The sequence below is a fragment of the Trichomycterus rosablanca genome, chromosome 2 (genome assembly GCF_030014385.1).
Source record: "Trichomycterus rosablanca isolate fTriRos1 chromosome 2, fTriRos1.hap1, whole genome shotgun sequence".
Classification (NCBI taxonomy): Eukaryota; Metazoa; Chordata; class Actinopteri; order Siluriformes; family Trichomycteridae; genus Trichomycterus; species Trichomycterus rosablanca.
Window position 1 is genome coordinate 39,948,795 of NC_085989.1, and position 19,389 is coordinate 39,968,183.

The window sequence follows — 19,389 nt, forward strand, 5'->3', positions numbered from 1 at the left end:
GTAAGTGGAGCTGATAAAATGGACAGTGAGTGTAGAAACAAGGAGGTGGTTTTAATGTTATGGCTGATCGGTGTATAGTTTCATCCACAAAGATTTAAAATCTGCATCTTACTTAAAGGAGCTTCACCAATACAAATGCTCAGTAATTTTAAAGACCAAATGATTAAACGAGAAATAAAGTAAAGCTCCTCCTTGGTTGTTAGGAATATTTGTAACTATTATGAAGCTTGACTTATTTCTATGGTCAGATGAGACAAAAATAACATATCTTTGGCACTTAAAGTGGTTTTCCAAGGCTGAGCCAGTATGTGGCAATCATGTGAAGTCGACAGTGTATACATAACCTAGTCAACGTTGGCTCACCGGTGGCACTACTATGTCACTACCACGTGACATGAAATTACACTTTACATGGAACACTTTTCATTATGACCATGCCAACGCTAGGTCAGTACTGGCTTATTGAGACAACCAATGACAATGGAATGGCTTTTATTATAACCCAGACCAGGGCTGCCCTCCCAGATTCTCTCACTGCTCCCCCAAGCAATTTTTTTTTTAAATGATCTCTGAACCAATCACAAAACCGCATTTTGCTGTTCAGTGTGAAGTTATTTCTTTGCTTATTTCTGATTGGCTCGCTGAGTCATATAAAACAGGCAGACTGCTTCGAGCGGATCAGTAGAGCAGACAGGTTCTGTCAGTGTGAACAGAAGAGGCGATTACACATCAGGGCAATTAAAAACACTTCTTCGAGTTTAAACTCACTTCCACATGGTAATGTTTGCTTAATGTGGTGATTCGTTGCTTAATATTACTTACTTTTAATATTCTTAAAATTATTTTATTAGCAGTTACCTGCTGGTTAGTAGCAGCTAATATTGGTTAGTAGCAGCTAATCTGTCAGACTTTACTTTATACTTTCTGTATGTTTTTTTGTGAATTTAACATTTAATAAACATACATTGGGCCGTTCAGGTGACACAGTGGTAAAAACACACGCTGGAACCAGAGCTGAGGATCTCAAATACATCGTATTGAATCTAAGCTCTGCCTGCCGGCTAGGTTGAGCGGCCACATGAACTACGATTGGCCTGTTGTTCAGATAGGGGTGGGATTAAGCCGGATAGAGTCTCTCTCTCATAACTAATGCAATTACGACCTCTGCCCCCCCCCCCCCCCCCAAGTAAAGCAGTCCAGAACTGACAATGCTGAGTTATAACAAATGTTGGCAGTTAATTACTCTTCATTAGAATTTTGTTAATGTTGGCAAAAAAGATTTAAAAGTTGCTAAAAGTATGACAGTCAAATATTTGGCACAGTGACAGTTGGAATAGTAATGACACCACTGCTAATGCGCTAATTTGATAGTTTGGGATGTGGACAGTAGCAATATTTGGGCTAAATTCCAGCTGCGACAAATACCTGTGACAATTACAAGCTAGAAGAGGACATTAGCAGTAGGACAGCTGAATGGTAATCTGAAATTTCTACATCTTTGTATGTTTTAGGTAATTGTATAACTTCCTTGGATATAGACATTAGTTTAAAAATATGAAATATTTGATAAATGTATAAATGTATCTAATTACATATTTTATATTTTTAATGAAATTAAATCATGTTCTGGCAAAGTCATTACAATCTTTTCCTGCATCTTCTGTACATCATCTGTAAACCTAATTAGGTCCATCAGGCACTATGATACATGAGTTTGTTAGCAGTGAGTGTATCCAGTGTCAAATAGGAAGTCCAAGAAAAAGTAGAGCCACAGGGTAGCACTACAGGGGTGGGTGGAGCACGGTAACCCTATTTTAACCTCATCACTTACCTCCACACTTACTTCCACTCTCAAAGAAGCAATGTCCACCAGGCGCCTTGAAGAGGACCTTTCCTGTCCATTATGCGGGAAGATTTTCCAGCAGCCGGTGGTTCTCTTTTGCAGACACAGATTCTGTAAACCATGCCTGGAAAGCAGCTGGAGCGGTGGAGGGGATTGTGAATGCCCTCTCTGCTGCCAGCCATCGTCCAAGGCCGAGCTAATGGTCAATGCTTCGCTTGAGAGGTCTTGTCAGGGTTTTCTGATGGAACAGCGCAAGAATAACCCTTTTGCTTGTAAGGAGCATGGTGAAACACTGAGTCTATTCTGTCTGGAGGATCTACAACCAGCATGTGCTTCATGCAAGTCATCAGGGGGCCATAAAGGGCACAGGCTATACTCTTTGGAGGAGGCGTCTCAGGACTGTAAGGTATGTTTGGAAGAAAGAAAGCCAGCGAGAGTTTAAGACGTCATAACTGAATGATGATGTAATAAGTAACATTAAATAATAACAATTATAGACTGATCATTGCTTTGATTCAGTGACTCAGAAACTAGTTTGTACGTCCTAAAAGTCTATACTTTTAACATCTACTAAGAATATCCTGACATGTTCAGGCTCTGGCAGAGAGCCTTCTGAAAAATCTGAAACCAGACTCCGCACTGCATTCTCAAGTGTTTGCCACACTCCATTCCAGTCGACTGCACCTGCCCTCTTTGACTTAGGTTGAGGTGAAACTCCAACTGAGCTTGCATCATCATAACATTTCTCTTCTTGGCTTACACAAAAGTTATGAAAGAAATTCTCGAGTCTCTAATACCCTACCGGTGACCTTTTTCAGCCTGGAAAAAGTGTGTTCTGATAGCTAAACATTGACATCAATAAATGTTGTGTCTAAAGAACTAAATGCATGTTTGTGGAGCATATTACCCATTGTTATTGTGCTTTGTTTCAGGCTGAACTGAACACTGCGCTGAAGCCTTTGCAGGAAAAGCTGAAGCTCTTCAGGGATAAAAAACTTACATACGATCAAACAGCAGAGCACATTAAAGTACTTTCTTTAATTATTATATGTTTATTTACAATTTATAGCATGTATTATAAATTCTTAATGTTTTTTCAGCTCCACTTACCATATTGAAGCACTTTGTAGTTCTACAATTACTGACTGTAGTCCATCTGTTTCTCTGCATGCTTTGTTAGCCCCCTTTCATGCTGTTCATCAGTGGTCAGGACCCCCACAGGACCACTACATAGCAGGTATTATTTAGGTGGTGGATCATTCTCAGCATGGTGGTGGTGTGTTAGTGTGTGTTGTGCTGGTATGAGTGGATCAGACACAGCAGCGCTGCTGGAGTTTTTAAACACCTCACTGTCACTGCTGGACTGAGAATAGTCCACCAACCAAAAATGTCCTGTGACCACTGATGACGGTCTAGAAGATGACCAACTCAAACAGCAGCAATAGCTGAGCGATCGTCTCTGACTTTACATCTACAAGGTGGACCAACTAGGTAGGAGTGTCTGATAGAGTGGACAGTGAGTGAACATGGTATTTAAAACCTCCAGCAGCGCTGCTGTGTCTGATCCACTCATACCAGCACAACACACACTAACACACCATCACCATGACATTGTCACTGCAGGGCTGAGAATGATCCACCACCTAAATAATTCCTGCTCTGTGGTGGTCCCATGGGGGTCCTGACCATTGAAGAACAGGGTGAAAGCAGGCTAAAAAAAAGTATGTAGAGAAACAGATGGACTACAGCCAGTAATTGTAGAACTACAAAGTGCTTCTATATGGTAAGTGGAGCTGATAAAATGGACAGTGAGTGTAGAAACAAGGAGGTGGTTTTAATGTTATGGCTGATCAGTGTATATAATATGTAATAATGTCACCAATCTACATTGACATTGTTTTGACAACCTTATGCAATGTTACACAATTAAGTTTCATCTAGAGTTGCATTCATTTTTAGCCGAGATCTTGTACTGATGATGGAAGATTTGAACCACCCCAAATGAGTCTACTCCAGCACACCCCAAAGCCTTTTCACTTATTTGGATTTTAACGTCATGTTTTACACACTTTGGTTACATTAATGACAGGACAGGTAGTTACTGGTTACACAAGATTCATCAGTTTAATGTCAAACACAGTCTCCAATCTCTAATTTACCTCACTTGCATGTATTTGGACTGTGGGAGGAAACCAGAGCTCCTGGAGGAAACCCACCGCAGACACAGGAAGAACATGCAAACTCCACACAGAAAGGACCCAGACCGCTCCACCTGGGAATCAAACCCAGGACCTTCTTGCTGTGAGCCACCGTGCTGCCTTTCATGGAAATAATCCCTCATGCTCCTTCAATTACTCTTTGGCTAGGATACGAGGGGGACATTCAGGCACCACTTTGCTCACTGCTTGCTTAAGGTGAAACATCATTAAAACACGCTCACTGTGGATTACCACTGTGAAAGCATCCACTTGTACTTTATTTAGTGTAGCTGTGTTCTTCTTGCATTGTGGTACACTTTAAAAGTCTGCTTGGGGTGCTGAGAAATGGTGAAAATCAGCTTCTTCTCCGTGTTGGTACTGATTGAGTCTCTTTTACCACATTATAAAAGGTCAGTGGCAAACTGAGTCAAACTTTTTTCCATGTATCATGTGAACGTCCCCTTCAGGTCACTGACCTGATGTCAATCCAGTGTTGTTTTGATGGTATACCTGATGTCATTGCTGTGTTGAAAGTTGTTTGTTTGTTTGTTTATTAGCATTTTAACGTCATGTTTTACACTTTGGTTACATTCATGACAGGAACGGTAGTTACTCATTACACAAGGTTCATCAGTTCACAAGGTTATATTTGTATCTCCAATTTACCTCACTTGCATGTCTTTGGACTGAAAACCGGAGCTCCCGGAGTAAACCCACGCAAACACAGGGAGAACATGCAAACTCCACACAGAAAGGACCTGGATCACCCCACCTGGGGATTGAACCCAGGACCTTCTTGCTGTGAGGCAACAGTGCTACCCACTTAGCCACCGTGCCGACTTGTTAAAAGTTGTATTGTAATCCATGAATGAGTTTGCATGCTCTTTGGTTTTGGAATAAGATGTACATAAAGCTCATGGCCAGGTGTGATATTGTATTAATGTTATAAAACATTATGTAAATATTATGGATTATATTGTATAACTATCCCAGAAGTGGAAGCTAATATCATGCTTGCAGATTACTTAGTTTAATTCTGCCTGGTGAATTGATGTTCACTGAAGTATAAACCATTATGGAAATGTATTATCTTCATTACAGAGGCAGGCCGAACATGCGGAAACTAAGATCCGAGAGGAGTTTGAAGCAATCCACCAGTTCCTTCGAGATGAAGAGGCCACCAGACTCTCTGAACTGAAGCAAGAGGAGGAGGAAAAGAGCCAAACTATAAGGCAGAAGATTGATGAGATGGAAGATGAGCTCACATCCCTCACCAACACTATTAAATTTATCGAAAAAGAGATGAGCTCTCAGGATATCCCATTCCTCCAGGTACAATAATCCGTACAGGGTTTGGAGTTTTAGATAACTTACTTCTTACATCCATCATTAGTAATGCTTCTCCATGTTCTCATTTTTATTTCTTTCCTAGAATTACAAGGAAACCATGAAGAGGTATGTTAACCTATCAGCAGTTTCTCTTATTTTATACACTGACAGGGCATAACATTATGACCACTGCCAGGTGAAGTGAATAACACTGATTATTTCTTCATCACGGCACCTGTTAGTGGGTGGAATAAATGAGGCAGCAAGTGAACATTTTATCCTTAAATTTATGGCAGGAAAATGGGCGAGTGTAAGGATTTGAGTGAGTTTGACAAGGGCCAAATTGTGATGGCTAGATAACTGGATCAGAGCATCTCCAAAACTGCAGCTTTTGTGGGGTGTTCCCGGTCTGCAGTGGTCAGCATCTATCAAAAGTGGTCCAAGAAAGGAATAGTGGTGAACCAGCGACAGGGTTATGGGCGGCCAAGGCTCATTGATGCACGTGGGGAGCGAAGGCTGACAGACGACCTACTGTAGCTCATATTGCTGAAGAAGTTAATGCTGGTTCTGATAGAAAGGTGTCAGAATACACAGTGCATCACAGTTTGTAGCGTATGGGGCAGCAAAAGGAGGACCAACACAATATTAGGAAGGTGGACATGATGTTATGCCTGATCGGTGTAGATACATAGTTATTTAACCCTCAATAATCCAAATACAGCATAAGGTAAAAGGGATGTGAACACCTGACCATGACCATGCCGAGTCATGAAACTGAAACTAAAACATACATTGTGCTGTCATGAGGTACACCTGCCCATGATCCTTTTGGACATCTTATTCTAAAACCATGGGCAATAATGTAAATATAAAGTTGTCGACAGTTATTACCATTAACTTTCTGGAAAGTCCACCAGATTTTGTAATGTACATAAGGGAATTTGTACAGAAAAGACTTTCCCCAAACTGTTACTACAAATTAGAATTAGAATGCCTTTATTTGTCATATATACATATACAGATGTAGAGTACAACTACATTCTTTCTTCACATATCCCAGCTTGTTTATTTTTGGAAGCTGGGGTCAGAGCGCAGGGTCAGACATTGTACGCCACCCCTGGAGCAGAGAGGGTTAAGGGCCTTGCTCAAGGGTCCAACAGTGGCTGCATGGTCGTGGTGGTAAATTCGGTTCATTTTATGGACTCGGGTTAATCTGAGTCACTCAGTAATGTGATCCGGTTCACTTGAGTCACTTGATTCCCCCCACCCATCCATCTAATATTTAAAATAAATTACAACTGTAAGGACCCACAGACACATTATTAGGTTACAGATGTTTATTTTACATTTTTATTTAAATTCCACACACCAAAAAATGGATCTTGGGGGATAGGGACAAGGAAGGGGGGGAACACACCTACCAATCAGATGGGTATATTAATGGATCAAGGGTTCAAGGGGGATGATCAACAACAAATTGCCATGGTAGCTTGACCCAGTCAGGCAGCCACAGTGGCACCAAAACAAACAGTCAATACATTTCCATGGGGGAAGGGCTATGATACTCCTTAAGTGGTACAGTACTAAAGTAGCCTGTAAGCATTTGCATTTTAATAATAATATAACTATATTTTGTAGTAATATGCTGCATTACTACATCTATACCACTACTACTGATTAATAATAATAATAATAATAATAATAATAATTGCATGTGCATAAAATCAGCCACATAACGAACACCAGTGTGTTTAACTGCACGTTTATTGGAAAATGTATTATTACTTATATTTACCAAATGGAGTAAAGCTGGTTCAGCCAGATCATGAGTCTGCACACTCGCCTTGTGTACTTAGCAGCAGCCAGTCAGAGGACTCATAGGATCTTGGTTAATTGAGACCTCGGACTCATGATTCCTGATTCAGTATGAAGATTCAAATCATTAACCCTGATGATTCAGGAACCGTCCAGCTCTACTGCATGGCAGAGCTGGGACTCAAACTCAATTGATTTGATTAGATTTATGTACCTGTTGGCAATCATTTTGGTTTAAAGACCTCAACTCAATAATAAGAGGGGGTGTCCAAATATTTTTGGCAACACACACTAGCCAAGCCTTTTTCATATTATGCCCAAACCTTTATTCTGATTATTGTTACACACAGAAATGGCATTTTAATACATTTTCTAGACAGAAAACCTGCCATCCGTCAGACCTCTGAGACTTGCTCTTCAGATCTTACACTCTTTTGACAATTAATAGGGCTTTATTTTCTTGTGTTTGAGTATTGTATTTTTCAGAAAGCAGTCATCCCTGCATAATGACTTGGGCCTCCCACATTCTTATTGAACAATTTTAATCACTAGTTTTGTGTACAAGCAGACTATCTAAATTACCTTTCAGGTTCCATGAGTTTTTACTAAACAATGAATTGTCACATCTCTGTGGTGGCCCAGTGTATTTGATACTTTCTTGCTTTTTTACTGACTAATGATTTATTGGTAAAACCATCATCAGTTTTAGAACTCTGAGCTAGGCTAACTTTCTCTAGACTTAACATAAAGTTTGTGTAACACTCTGTTTGACTATGTCAGGACTTGGCGGGTACCCCCAGATCCAGAGATGATATCAGGAGCTTTGGTTGATGTAGCCAAACACATAGGATCATTAAAGTTTAACATCTGGGAGAAGATGAAGAATATCATCCAATATAGTAAGTATCCAAGCAGCATTTCAAAATAAATTATACTGATTGTTTTTTATTTATTACACGACTAAATTCTTTATTGGTATTTACAATACATTGTGTACTTAATGTCATTTGGCCAACATCTTCATCCATAGTGCCTTACAATGACAGTTGCTTTAATTGAGTCCTGTGAGAGATGAGACTAGTGGTCCCTAAGCATCAGCTTTGTGATGGTTGGGGGTTGGACCCTCCAAAACCACTAAGCCACACTGCTCACACAGCAACAGATTCAAAAACACTACATAAAACATGACTGTGGGGATTCACTTTCATTCGTCAAGGTATCCCTTATTAAGACTGGGCATTCATGTTTACATTTACAGCATTTAGTGTTACATTTAGCATCTTGTGTACTCCAGAGTAACCTAAAGAAGTGCTTCCACATTAAGCATTTAATCTAATTTAAGGAAACAAGTCTGCTGAAACCCTGTTAGAACCGAGGTATAGGTAGAAGATTTTTTGACCGATTGTATAGAAGATTAATGAATGCATGTTAGATCTCAAGTGCTTAGTAAAGAGGTGATGAAGATCTTTAATCATCTTTTAAAGATGGTGCGATTCAGTTGTTCAGACAGACAGGGGAAGTTCATTCCATCACATGGGTGCTAGTACAGAGAAGTGCCTTGATATCTGTCTTTATCGAGTTCTGGGCGAAAAATTAAGACGATTATGAGCTGGGTTTTTGTTGGGTGCTAAGTCATACTTCAGTTTACCCCACAAGACAATGGATGGGGTAACAAATGAGTTCTTTATGGACCTTGTTTATTTTTATCTGAGCCTGATCAGAATCACTACGGGACTGCCATAACCAGTAAACACACAGCAATCAAAGTAGTGCCTAGTATCTAATAGCAAAATGTTTTTAGGATTAGCCACCTTTTATTAAACCATCTTAGGTCAATCACCAAACCATGTCGTAGGCACACAATTCATTAAAATGTCATTGTGTGCTGTGATATTAGGAATTTTTTTCTCTAGCAATACGGGGCTCAGTACATACCAGTAAAGACAACCCAGATACTTACACCTCCTCTACCAAACATTACCGTTGGCACTGTGTATTCTAGCAGGCAATGTTCTCCTGGTATTCACCAAATTAAAAGTAATTTATCAGACTGCCACATGAGAAAGAAAAATTAATCCCTTCAAAAAACACACCTTGACTTAAGTCCGACTGGAGCTTGGCATTGCACATGGTAAACTTGTGAGGGTTTGTGGCGCTTGTGTGTTGCACTGGTCTACTGTGCTAGTCCCTCAACACCAAGATCTTGAGCTCTTGAGTTTGAACCCCAGGTCAGGCATCCAAACAGGCACAACTGGATGTGAAATTGCAGCTTTACCTTTTTATTTGATTAGGATTTTAATGTCATGTTTTACACTTTGGTTACTATTATGACAGACCAGGGAGTTACTGGTTACACAAGATTCATCAGTTCAAGTTTAATGTCAAACACAATGTTTTGAACAATTCTGTGTATCCAATTCACCTCACTTGCATGTCTTTGGACTGTGGGAGGAAACCAGAGCTCCTAGAGAAAAACCCACGCAGACACGGGGAGAACATGCAAACTCCACACAGAAAGGACCCGAACAACTCAAACACAGGACTTTCTTGCTGTAAGGCAACTGCGTTACCCACCGAGCCACCGTGCCACCGAGCTGTACCATTTCAATCGTTGCTGACTGGTCAAGGCATCTGCACTACCCCACACTAGTTGTGGGGTATCCATGGAGTGCACAGTGTCTCTTCATGAGCTCTCTGTGGGACTCAAAATACAAAAAAACTATCCAACTTATCCAAAGTGACATACAGTACTGCGACAGTATACAATCTAAGCAATTGAGGGTTAAGGGCCTTGCTCAAGGGCCCAACAGTGGCGGGCCTTGAACCAGCAAACTTCTGATTACTAATCCAGTACCCTAACCACTAGGCTACAGCAAGTTCCTGACTATAATCCTGCATAGCACATACCCAATAATATGTAATTGTAGTAAAGATAGTGTACTAATGTAATATAGCAATATAGTAATTTAGTATGCTAGGATGTGGTCTGAAAAAAAAATGTATTTTAAAAGCTGTATTCCCACTTTGGTAACAATTTATTAAAATTTCTATTGCATAGCACCAGTGATTCTGGACCCAAACACAGCAGCCAGCTGTTTTCAGCTGTCAGAGGACCTGACGACACTGCAGTGCTGTCCCCAGATCTTCAAGCTTCCAAACAACCCAGAGCGCTTCGACGTCAGCGCAGAGATGCTGGGCTCCGAGGGTTTCAGCTCAGGCAGACACAGCTGGGAGGTCGAAGTCAGAGGCAACACTTACTGGGTTATCGGAGTAGCCAGCCACTCAGTAAAAAGGAAAGGCAAAAACGTACTGACCCCCGCAGAGGGTTTCTGGACCATCAGGCTGCGGAACGGCGAGTACAAGGCCTGCTCGGCACCGTGGGAGCCACTGACCATGAGCAGACAGCCGGAGGTGGTGAGGGTCGTGCTGGATATGGACAGGGCGAAGGTCACTTTCTTTGACCCAAAAGAAAGGACGCCACTGTACACGTTTACGGACATCATCACTACGCAGGTGTTTCCGTACTTCTGTAGCGCCTGCAAAGATTACCCACTTAAAGTGCTTCCAGCGACTGTGCTGGTTAAAGTGGACCGCTAGATCTTCTCATAATTAATCGTTATATTTACAGGGTCAGACTGGGATGGTGACCACAAATCCACCTGCTAGACATTCTGGGTTAACATGACATAAATAAATAATTCAATAAAATAAATCTATGTAATGTTACTAATGATATTTTGATATGTGTCATCTAGTGTTTTGAATTATGGAGGAATTACGTACAATTATTTCAGTGAGGTACTTACTAACTTACTTGTGTTTTGCCCTCTAAGACTCTCAAACATAATTTTTGTGAAGGGAAAGACCTCACAGTCATGTGACATCTCATGTTAGATATGTTGGCTGGCTGATGGCATAATGTGACAGCCAAAAAAACACTTCTTTCTATGCTTTCTTTTTTTGCTATTTTATTTATGTACTTTTAGGGTCGCCAATTAGTCCTTCAGTGCTGGGGGACCCTGGTCGCGTCCGGAGGGTATATTTGCTTGACATATGCTCCCTCCGACACATGCCATACTTCAGTGGATTGCGTGAGGCCAGTCTCATGCACAGGTGCCTCTGGCTACTAACCAAGGTCCTTACACAGTGTTTAAGACCACACCCCACATTAAACCTTTATTGCATAAATAACAACTGATATATTTCCAGGTAAAAGGACATGAGTGAATAAGTCCCAAGTTGGCTCAATTTATTTACATCTAATGCCTAGTTCACACCACGATTTTTGCCCTGATTTTCGCTCGCCGACTGGTCGGCGCTAGATTTGCCGGCTTGAGAGCAACTCGGTGTTCGCTCGGCGATCGAAACTCTCAATCGCTATGTGGGAACTGCTCAACAACTCCATCTGAGCGGTTTGCCGAAGAGAGATATCTAGCTTGTCAAGTATCTGATAAAGTCTAAAGCAAGTATCCGAGTCAAGTATCAAGTATCCGAGTTGCCCAACTGGCAATGAGTGCTATATGTCGAACAGTCAATGAGAACGCAAGATACAGGGTGAGGGAAAATGCAGGGGAGGAGTGTAAAAAGGTGGGACAGGGGCATAATATAGTTTATATCAGAATATATCGGCACACACACAAGTATTACAGTATTTCTGACCTTATCATTCTCTACAAAATAACACCACCGTTGCATTACAAAAAATATTTATTAACCTCAAACTCACTATAGAACAATCCATGCTGTTCCTGTTTTTCCTATTTGATTTTACGCTGCACATCAGCGCACAAACTTTGTTCGCTCGCTACTTGTTGACGTGCATTTTTGGACGTGGTATCGTTTAACCCCTCGTCACTTCTCGCGTTTGTTTTCGTGACAAAGCGTAGTTTGGGAGAACAGAGAAGCTCACCTGCGATTCCAGTTAGATACATAGATCGCGTAGTGTGAAAGCCACACCGACTTGAAAGACTCCCAATAACAAGAGATCCAGTTGTGTATTGTGAATTGTACAGCGACCTGATGACTTGGAAAGTGGTGTAGTGTGAACTTGGCATAAGCAGCCAGAAAAATGTACCATACTGGTCATTCGACATATCAGCATTTCATCACATTTACTTTCAAAGTAAAAAAACAAAGTCAAGAATGAAGAGTTTTAATTACATTTTTAATTAGCTTGATTTACATTGACACCAGGTTAGAAAAGGGGCAATGTCAGCATTCACAGTAATATAAAATTCTGTTTCCTAACTGCTGTCTAAATTAAATTACAACCTTGCATAAATGCTTAATTATAATCTTTAATTTTAATCTAGACATTAGCCTATTCCATTAATAGAATATGGATCGGGGAAACATAATTAAGGCACATTGTTTTACTGAGTGGTTTTAAAAATATACATCTATAACCAATAAAATACATTTTATAAGAGGTCAGGGTTTAGAGTAACAACAATTTTAGTGTTTAGCAACCTGAAGAAGAATGACTTACTAGAAAAGTAAACTACACACTCGTTTAAAAGTTTTAGGTATTGCTAAAATGTGTTTTACTATATAATAATGTTTAATACTGCTTTAGACTCTCTCAGGATGGGCCAACAAAACTGGATAGAGAGAGAGAGGAGAGAGAGGAGAGAGAGAGAGAGAGAGAGGAGAGGAGAGAGAGAGAGAGAGAGAGAGAAACTAAAACATTTAGAAAAACACTGTTAGAGAACTTGTCACTTACTTTCCATGTATCTACACTCATTAGCCATTTGATTGGCTAATAAGGGCAGCTACAAGTTGCATATCCAGCATAAAATAATTACTTAAATCATTAAAATCTTTTAGCAAGCACATCTTGACCTCATTCTAAACGTAACATGCCTCTTTGAACAAAAAACATCCATATCAGACAGTACTTTTGGCTGGTAACTCAACACCCTAGTAAAAAACCCCTTAATCCTAATGTGCGTCTCATAACCAAGGCACAGCATACACTCTGTAAAACCTTTTTAAATGTAGTGCTACTCCATTAATCAGTGCTATTCAATTAAACAGTGTGCTATGTAACATCTGTTGTAACATGAGCAGAACGGAACACACCTGAAACCTTCTGCATCTCTGTAACTGATCCCTGAAGTGCCACAGCTCGTCAGACCTGACCTCTACTTACAGAGACACCTTACTGTCCATTAAGGCATTATACATCTCCTCATTAACTACCTCATATCGTCCTGCTCTGGAGTTTAGAAAGTAGATCTGGTCGGTTGTTACACGAGGGTCGAATCCTTCCTTCTGTAACTTGGTTTTCTGAATTTTAAACGTACCTAGAGTGGTAGGAAATAATTCGATAAATTAACCAACATATAACTAGATAAGCAGACAGACACAATACAGTCATTCTTACAGTATATAGAACTCCATTTACTTTGCTTTATTGGTACTATTTTAGAGGTGCTTGGGTGGCACAGCTGTCTATTACTCTAGCCCACTGCTATTGGCTGACCAGACATCTATACAGACATGATAGGCTATGTCTGAGTGGGATGTTCAACGCCCTGCGATTTATTGGTGCCCTGTCCAAGGTATTCCTGCCTTGCACCCAGTGTTCACCTGTGAAATTGGGCCCACCGCAACCCTGACCAGGATAAAGTGGTGGATAGAATAAAAGCAAAAAAGACAGTACTATTTGGAGCATTCATTTATTCAAGGTCACAGATGTTTAGTGCAGGAAAAGTAACTGATCCTGAATCCTGAAGAGCTCTAAGTAATGCAATTCCAGTGCTTCACCAGTGGATAGATTGTCTACTGAATTTAACTAGACTAGTGTTATTCACTTTTGGACTGGTTTCTATTCTCATAAGTCCTTGTATGTTCCTTTTTTATTGCACAGTACCCAATGGTACGGTACATTTTAAAATCTATGATCCCACATTTAGTAGTTTCCATTGCCAAGTGACCTGTGCTAGGGACAGTGGTAGCCTAGTGGGTAGTGCTTTGGGCTATCAACTGAAAGGTTAAAAGTTCAAATCCCAGCTCTGCCATGCAGTCATTGTTGGGCCCTTGAGCAAGGCCCTTAACCCTCTCTGCTCCAGGGGCCCCGTACATTGGCTGACCCTGTGCTTTGACCCCAGCTTCCAAACAAGCTGGGATATGCGAAGAAAGAATTTCGTTGTACTGTACACCTGTAGATGTATATATCACAAATTCAATATCTCAGTAGCCATGATAAATTTGACAACCCTTCTTGACCAGAGACCAACTGTACCAAAGTGGGCCGTATGGGTGGTACAAGAAACCGATAAAAAACCAACAATGCAGACCGATAATTACTCAAATTACATGTTCATCACTTACAACTACTTGTGGGCTCAAAAGATTAGAAAGCCACATGGGCTCAGGAGTACTTTGGAAAATCATTATCAATTAACACAGTACGTCATTGCATCAAGAAATGCAACCTAAAACTATGCAAAGAGGAAATCATAATAATAGTTCATAAAAGACAAATTTATTTAAGATGGACCGAAAGACTGCAGAAACGTGTTCTGTGTTGAGTCAAGTCCACATTTCAGCTAGCTTTTGGAAAAAACAAACGTCAGATTCTATGTGCCAAAGAATAAATAGACCATCTAGACTGTTGCCAATGAAAAGTGCAAACCAGAAGCTGTGAAAGCATGGGGGTGCATCAGTGGCCATGGCATGGGCGATCTAACAAGCCTGAACTTACAAATAAAATGACACTTGTACACCTTTATACAAAATAAAAATCAATAATAATTTATTTACATTTGAAAAGAACTCAGTTTGTTACTCTGCATTCGTCTGCCATATTTGTAATATATTCTGAGAAAAGTTGTGCTGCACTAAATGCTGGGATTGCCTTTACCGCTAAGGAAGTTAAATTATCCCTTAGAATTAAGGCACCTCAGTATGCAGCATTGTAAGGTATTTAAGAATTTAGACAGCCTTCTTCTCGGGAGCGCACATAGGATGACGTAAAATGTGACTATGTAGAGAGCTCACTATGTTTTCAGACAGACCCAATGTCTGTTTTAGCAGGACAATGTCAGGCCTCATTCTGCACGAGTTACAACAGCAAGACTTTGTAGACATAAAGTGTGTGTGCCTGACTGGCCTGCCTGCAGTCCAGATCTGTCTTCTATTCATAATATCTGGCACATCATAAAGAAGAGAATCAGACAGTGCTGACCACGGACTGTTAAACAGTCTTGTGGTCAGTCTTAAAAAGTCTTGTGTACAGCAAAAATAAAAATTGCAAAAACATGTTCAATTCCCAATCAATTAAAAAATTATAATAAAAAAAAATAGATAATGTGACCCAGAGAATTAATTAATTATTTTGGAATAATTTCTAAATGTGTTTATATTTAACAAATAGAATTAAGTACATCTTTGAAAACGCTGAAAATCTTTTCTTTGAACTTTTGTCTGTAAATTACGGCTGAAGTTTCCTTGTTTTGTTTTGTAATTTTCTGGGGATCAAGAAAAGGTATTGTGACTTTTGGCAACACTACTCACCTGTAGTGTCTACATGAGGGGAGATGCGGAGAAAGACTGGCCGGGCGTATGGAGGCAGCACCTTCTGTATTTCTTTCAGGAAACATTCACAGTTAAAGTTCCCCTTCATATCGGCAATGGCTGCCATTCCAGCTTTTCCCTCCACACCTGAAATTCACATATTAACATGCAAGCAGTCCTCACAGGTTAAAAAAGCATTACTAAGACATGAGTTCCATTTCCAAAAGAATCTAATTTTGCCGACCTGGCACAGCTACTCCGTACACAGCCACATCTGTCTGGCCCAACAGGCTGCTCAGTGTTCCTTCCACTTCAGTGGTGGAGACATTTTCCCCTTTCCAGCGAAACGTGTCACCACTGCGGTCCCGGAAGTACATGTAGCCCAGCTCGTCCATCACCAGAACATCACCTGAAGGAGACCAGATGAATGCAAAAAGAACTGTAACATTTACACAATACAATTACATTTTAGGCATTTTAGTGGACACTTTTATCCAAAGCGACTTACAGTGAAAGTATACAGTCTAAGCATTTGAGGGTTAAGGGTCTTGCTCAAGGGCCCAACAGTGGCAACATGGCAGTACCTAAACCACTAAGCTACAACTGCCCTCAATTACACTGGTCATTAACAGAAATCAATAGGCTAGTGGTTTTCCATCTACTCTCTATGGATTATGATCATCACAGACAAGAATGGACATTTTCTATCGAAACCTGCTCAAAACACACTTATACTGTAGGCCCAAATGCATTTGTCAGGACGGTCATGTATATGCTTTCATAAATGTGTAAATTCATCCATACATGGAACAAATGAGGAGGAATTTGTGTATGATTTACTAGGGCTGCCACTAACTACTATTTTTCTATAGATTAATCTATAGACTATTTTTATCGATTAGTCGATTAATCTAAACGATTAATTTTCCATTTTAATGTAATTTAGAATCTCATTTAAGCTTCTTTTATTTTAACAACAAACTGTATGGCATAATAATATGGCACAAAACTAAATGTAAACAGGGTTTATGTCCATATTATCAAATTAACAAAGTACTCCATATTAAACAAGGTGCAACGTGTGTTTATGGCATTCTGTACACAAAGCAATGTGCCTAAACTTATAGCAGAAATAAAATAGAGTTCTCATTAAGTTCAATGTACAGTAACGACAGAATGAGCCCAGATTGTAACCTACACATTCACTCAAAACTTACTTCATATTCTAAGCAATGTAAACAATGTGGTAAGTGTTTCACATAAGAAGCTTTTTGCGCTTTGAGCACCGCGGCAACCGCAAAAATCATGAACCCAACACAGCAAAGTGCATCGACTTAAAATATTGACATTGACGCTTTTGACTAGGTTGACCAATCGCGGCAGCCCTATGATTTAGTAACTACTAAATAATTATATAGATCTGATCATGCATAACACAAAAAAAACCTAAATTTGTTGGCATGGTATTGCTCCAGTGATGGTTAGCCAAATCAAACTAATATACAATCACTGAGCACTTTATTAGGTACATCTATCTGGTCTGTACATTCTTCAATTATTTTATAAACTACACCCATTTTATAAACTACACCCATACAGATTAACTTTGTGGGTATACAATTACTGACACAATACAACATGATACAGCCAATATGTTGCTCTGTATCACCTTCTTTATCACCTTCTGTACCTTATTTTTCAACTTAAGGGAACCCCCATAAGACCCCAATTCAACATGTTATTTGGTTGGTGGAACATTCTCTGCACTGCAATGACCCTAACGGTGTGTGTGATACTGCTATAAAAGTGTCCGCTAATAAAAGACTGGAGAAAGATTAGCATGCATGTTTTATACTACCTCAAAAAAGAATACTAAGTAAAATACTACCCCCATTTCCAAAAATAAAGTTGAGCAGCTGAAGTCTCATGTCAAGCAATAATGGAGAAATATTACACTTGCAAAACTGCAACAACCGGTATCCCAATCAGTTTCCAAACCATTAAAAAGTGTCATTTACAGGAAAGGTGATGTAATGGTGAACATGCCTCTAAATATGCCTCAAAATCAAATATTTACAAAATACAATCAAGTTTGTCAGCCAAAACATTAAAAGAAATTTTTGGTACTTTCATCAGTTAAATATAGTAAAACTTTTAGACGTCAACAAGGGCATACCTGATAAGTAGGCTGAGTCATTTTTCTTGAAAACGTTATAGGCAATCTTCTTCCTGGTGGCTTCTTGATTAGCATAGCCGTCAAAGCGACGCAGAGGGTCCTTCTGGTTGATTTTACCCACCAGCAGCCCCGGTTCCCCTGTAGCCAAAATGGCACACAAGTATTTGTGGGTTTTCACTTTATAAACCAACGCCGAGAGTAATCATGCAGATCTTTTAGGATGGAGAACTCACCAGGTTGACATGGAACACAAAGCCCATCCTTATTTCTAACCAGCTCCATGGTTTCCTCGTTTACCTTCACTAGCCGGATAGGGTAGACACTGGGCAGGATCCTGCTGTTAAATCCACACGCTCCCACCTACAGTGCAGCAGCAATTCATTTAAGTAGCAATTCATAATATAACATAATATAACTTGGTTAAGACTGACTGTTCTTGTTTAATAAATTATGTTAACTTATAAAGAAGAATGTGTATAAAAACTAAATGGAGAATTTGTGCAAATGAAATTTGTACCTAAAGCACTCATTCTTTATCTAGAATTATGCTTATTATGTACCCATTAATTACTAATCCTAACCTTGCCGTCCATGTTGGCAATGCTGCAGTTACATTCTGTAGCTCCATAGAACTCTCCGATTTGTTTGATGCCAAAGCGCTGGGTGAAAGCCTCCCAAACGCTGGGTCTGAGCCCATTTCCCACAGCCAGCCTCACACGGTGGCCACGTTCTGACGGACGCACTGGTTGGGACAGCAGGTAGCGGCAAATCTCCCCAATATACTGCACAACCTAGAGGAACACACAGAATATTAAAAAAGCTTTAAACACATTAAGAATTCTGTGTGAGTCTTGTATAACCAAAACAACAATAATAATAATACTAATAAAGAGGGACCAGATATGCAGATACTGCAAGATATTTACAGCAAAAGGTGTGATTATGCTCTTGTTACCCCAAGGTTAATTTTCTTATAAATGAATGTCCCCATATTAAATAACGTGTCTACATTTATATGAGCAATAAACAGTGCACAAGGCCATCAGATAAATCCAAAAAGGGGAAAAATCCAAACCCGTGGCTAAACCACATATATTTATGATTTTTTAAAAGTGAAGACCTAACCTTTGCAACAAACCATAAAAATATTTTACAGAAACGTTAATTCACAGTTACATTAAATTTAATAAACTTTTAATAAATGTTTCCTCAAACCTTGTGCCAACACTTAACAACCATGGGCTCCTGCGAGCAGCTGACTGATGATGTGAGAATAAATTTAATGAATGTCTACAAACCCCGTTAGACTATAAAAAATATTCCAAAGGTCTGAAATGCCTTAAAGAAATGGCAGTTAAATAAAATTGTGAATGGCATGACAAGATCTGGAAGACCAAGAACTCTCAGGAATATTTTCTTGTATGTTGGCCAAAAAAGCAAAGCGATTTCCCATATGGTAGCAAAGCATCTGCAAAAAGGTTTAGCAGACAAATGCTTGGTGGTGCACT

At 39.8% G+C, this 19,389-nt stretch overlaps 2 protein-coding genes across 3 annotated transcripts in view; one reads left to right on the forward strand and one right to left on the reverse strand.

Moving 5' to 3' along the window:
- The first annotated feature begins 1,787 nt into the window (after nt 1-1,787).
- On the forward strand, nt 1,788-10,912 carry trim35-13 (tripartite motif containing 35-13). Its single transcript, XM_063015474.1, has 6 exons — nt 1,788-2,249; nt 2,776-2,871; nt 5,143-5,373; nt 5,474-5,496; nt 7,966-8,084; nt 10,244-10,912. The coding sequence occupies exons 1-6, from the start codon at nt 1,863-1,865 to the stop codon at nt 10,780-10,782; spliced, it is 1,395 nt and encodes a 464-aa protein (XP_062871544.1). The 5' UTR covers nt 1,788-1,862; the 3' UTR covers nt 10,783-10,912.
- Nucleotides 10,913-12,328: 1,416 nt separating this feature from the next.
- Nucleotides 12,329-19,389, reverse strand: part of slc27a1a (solute carrier family 27 member 1a) — a 30,985-nt gene continuing 23,924 nt past the window's right edge. For both annotated transcript variants that reach the window (XM_063015493.1, XM_063015486.1), the window contains 6 exons: nt 18,463-18,672; nt 18,115-18,241; nt 17,882-18,019; nt 15,950-16,114; nt 15,706-15,852; nt 12,329-13,490 (listed from right to left, as the gene is read on the reverse strand). In XM_063015493.1, the coding sequence (XP_062871563.1) occupies nt 13,333-13,490; nt 15,706-15,852; nt 15,950-16,114; nt 17,882-18,019; nt 18,115-18,241; nt 18,463-18,672 (945 nt within the window). In that variant the 3' untranslated portion in view covers nt 12,329-13,332. The remainder of the gene's footprint in view (nt 13,491-15,705; nt 15,853-15,949; nt 16,115-17,881; nt 18,020-18,114; nt 18,242-18,462; nt 18,673-19,389) is intronic.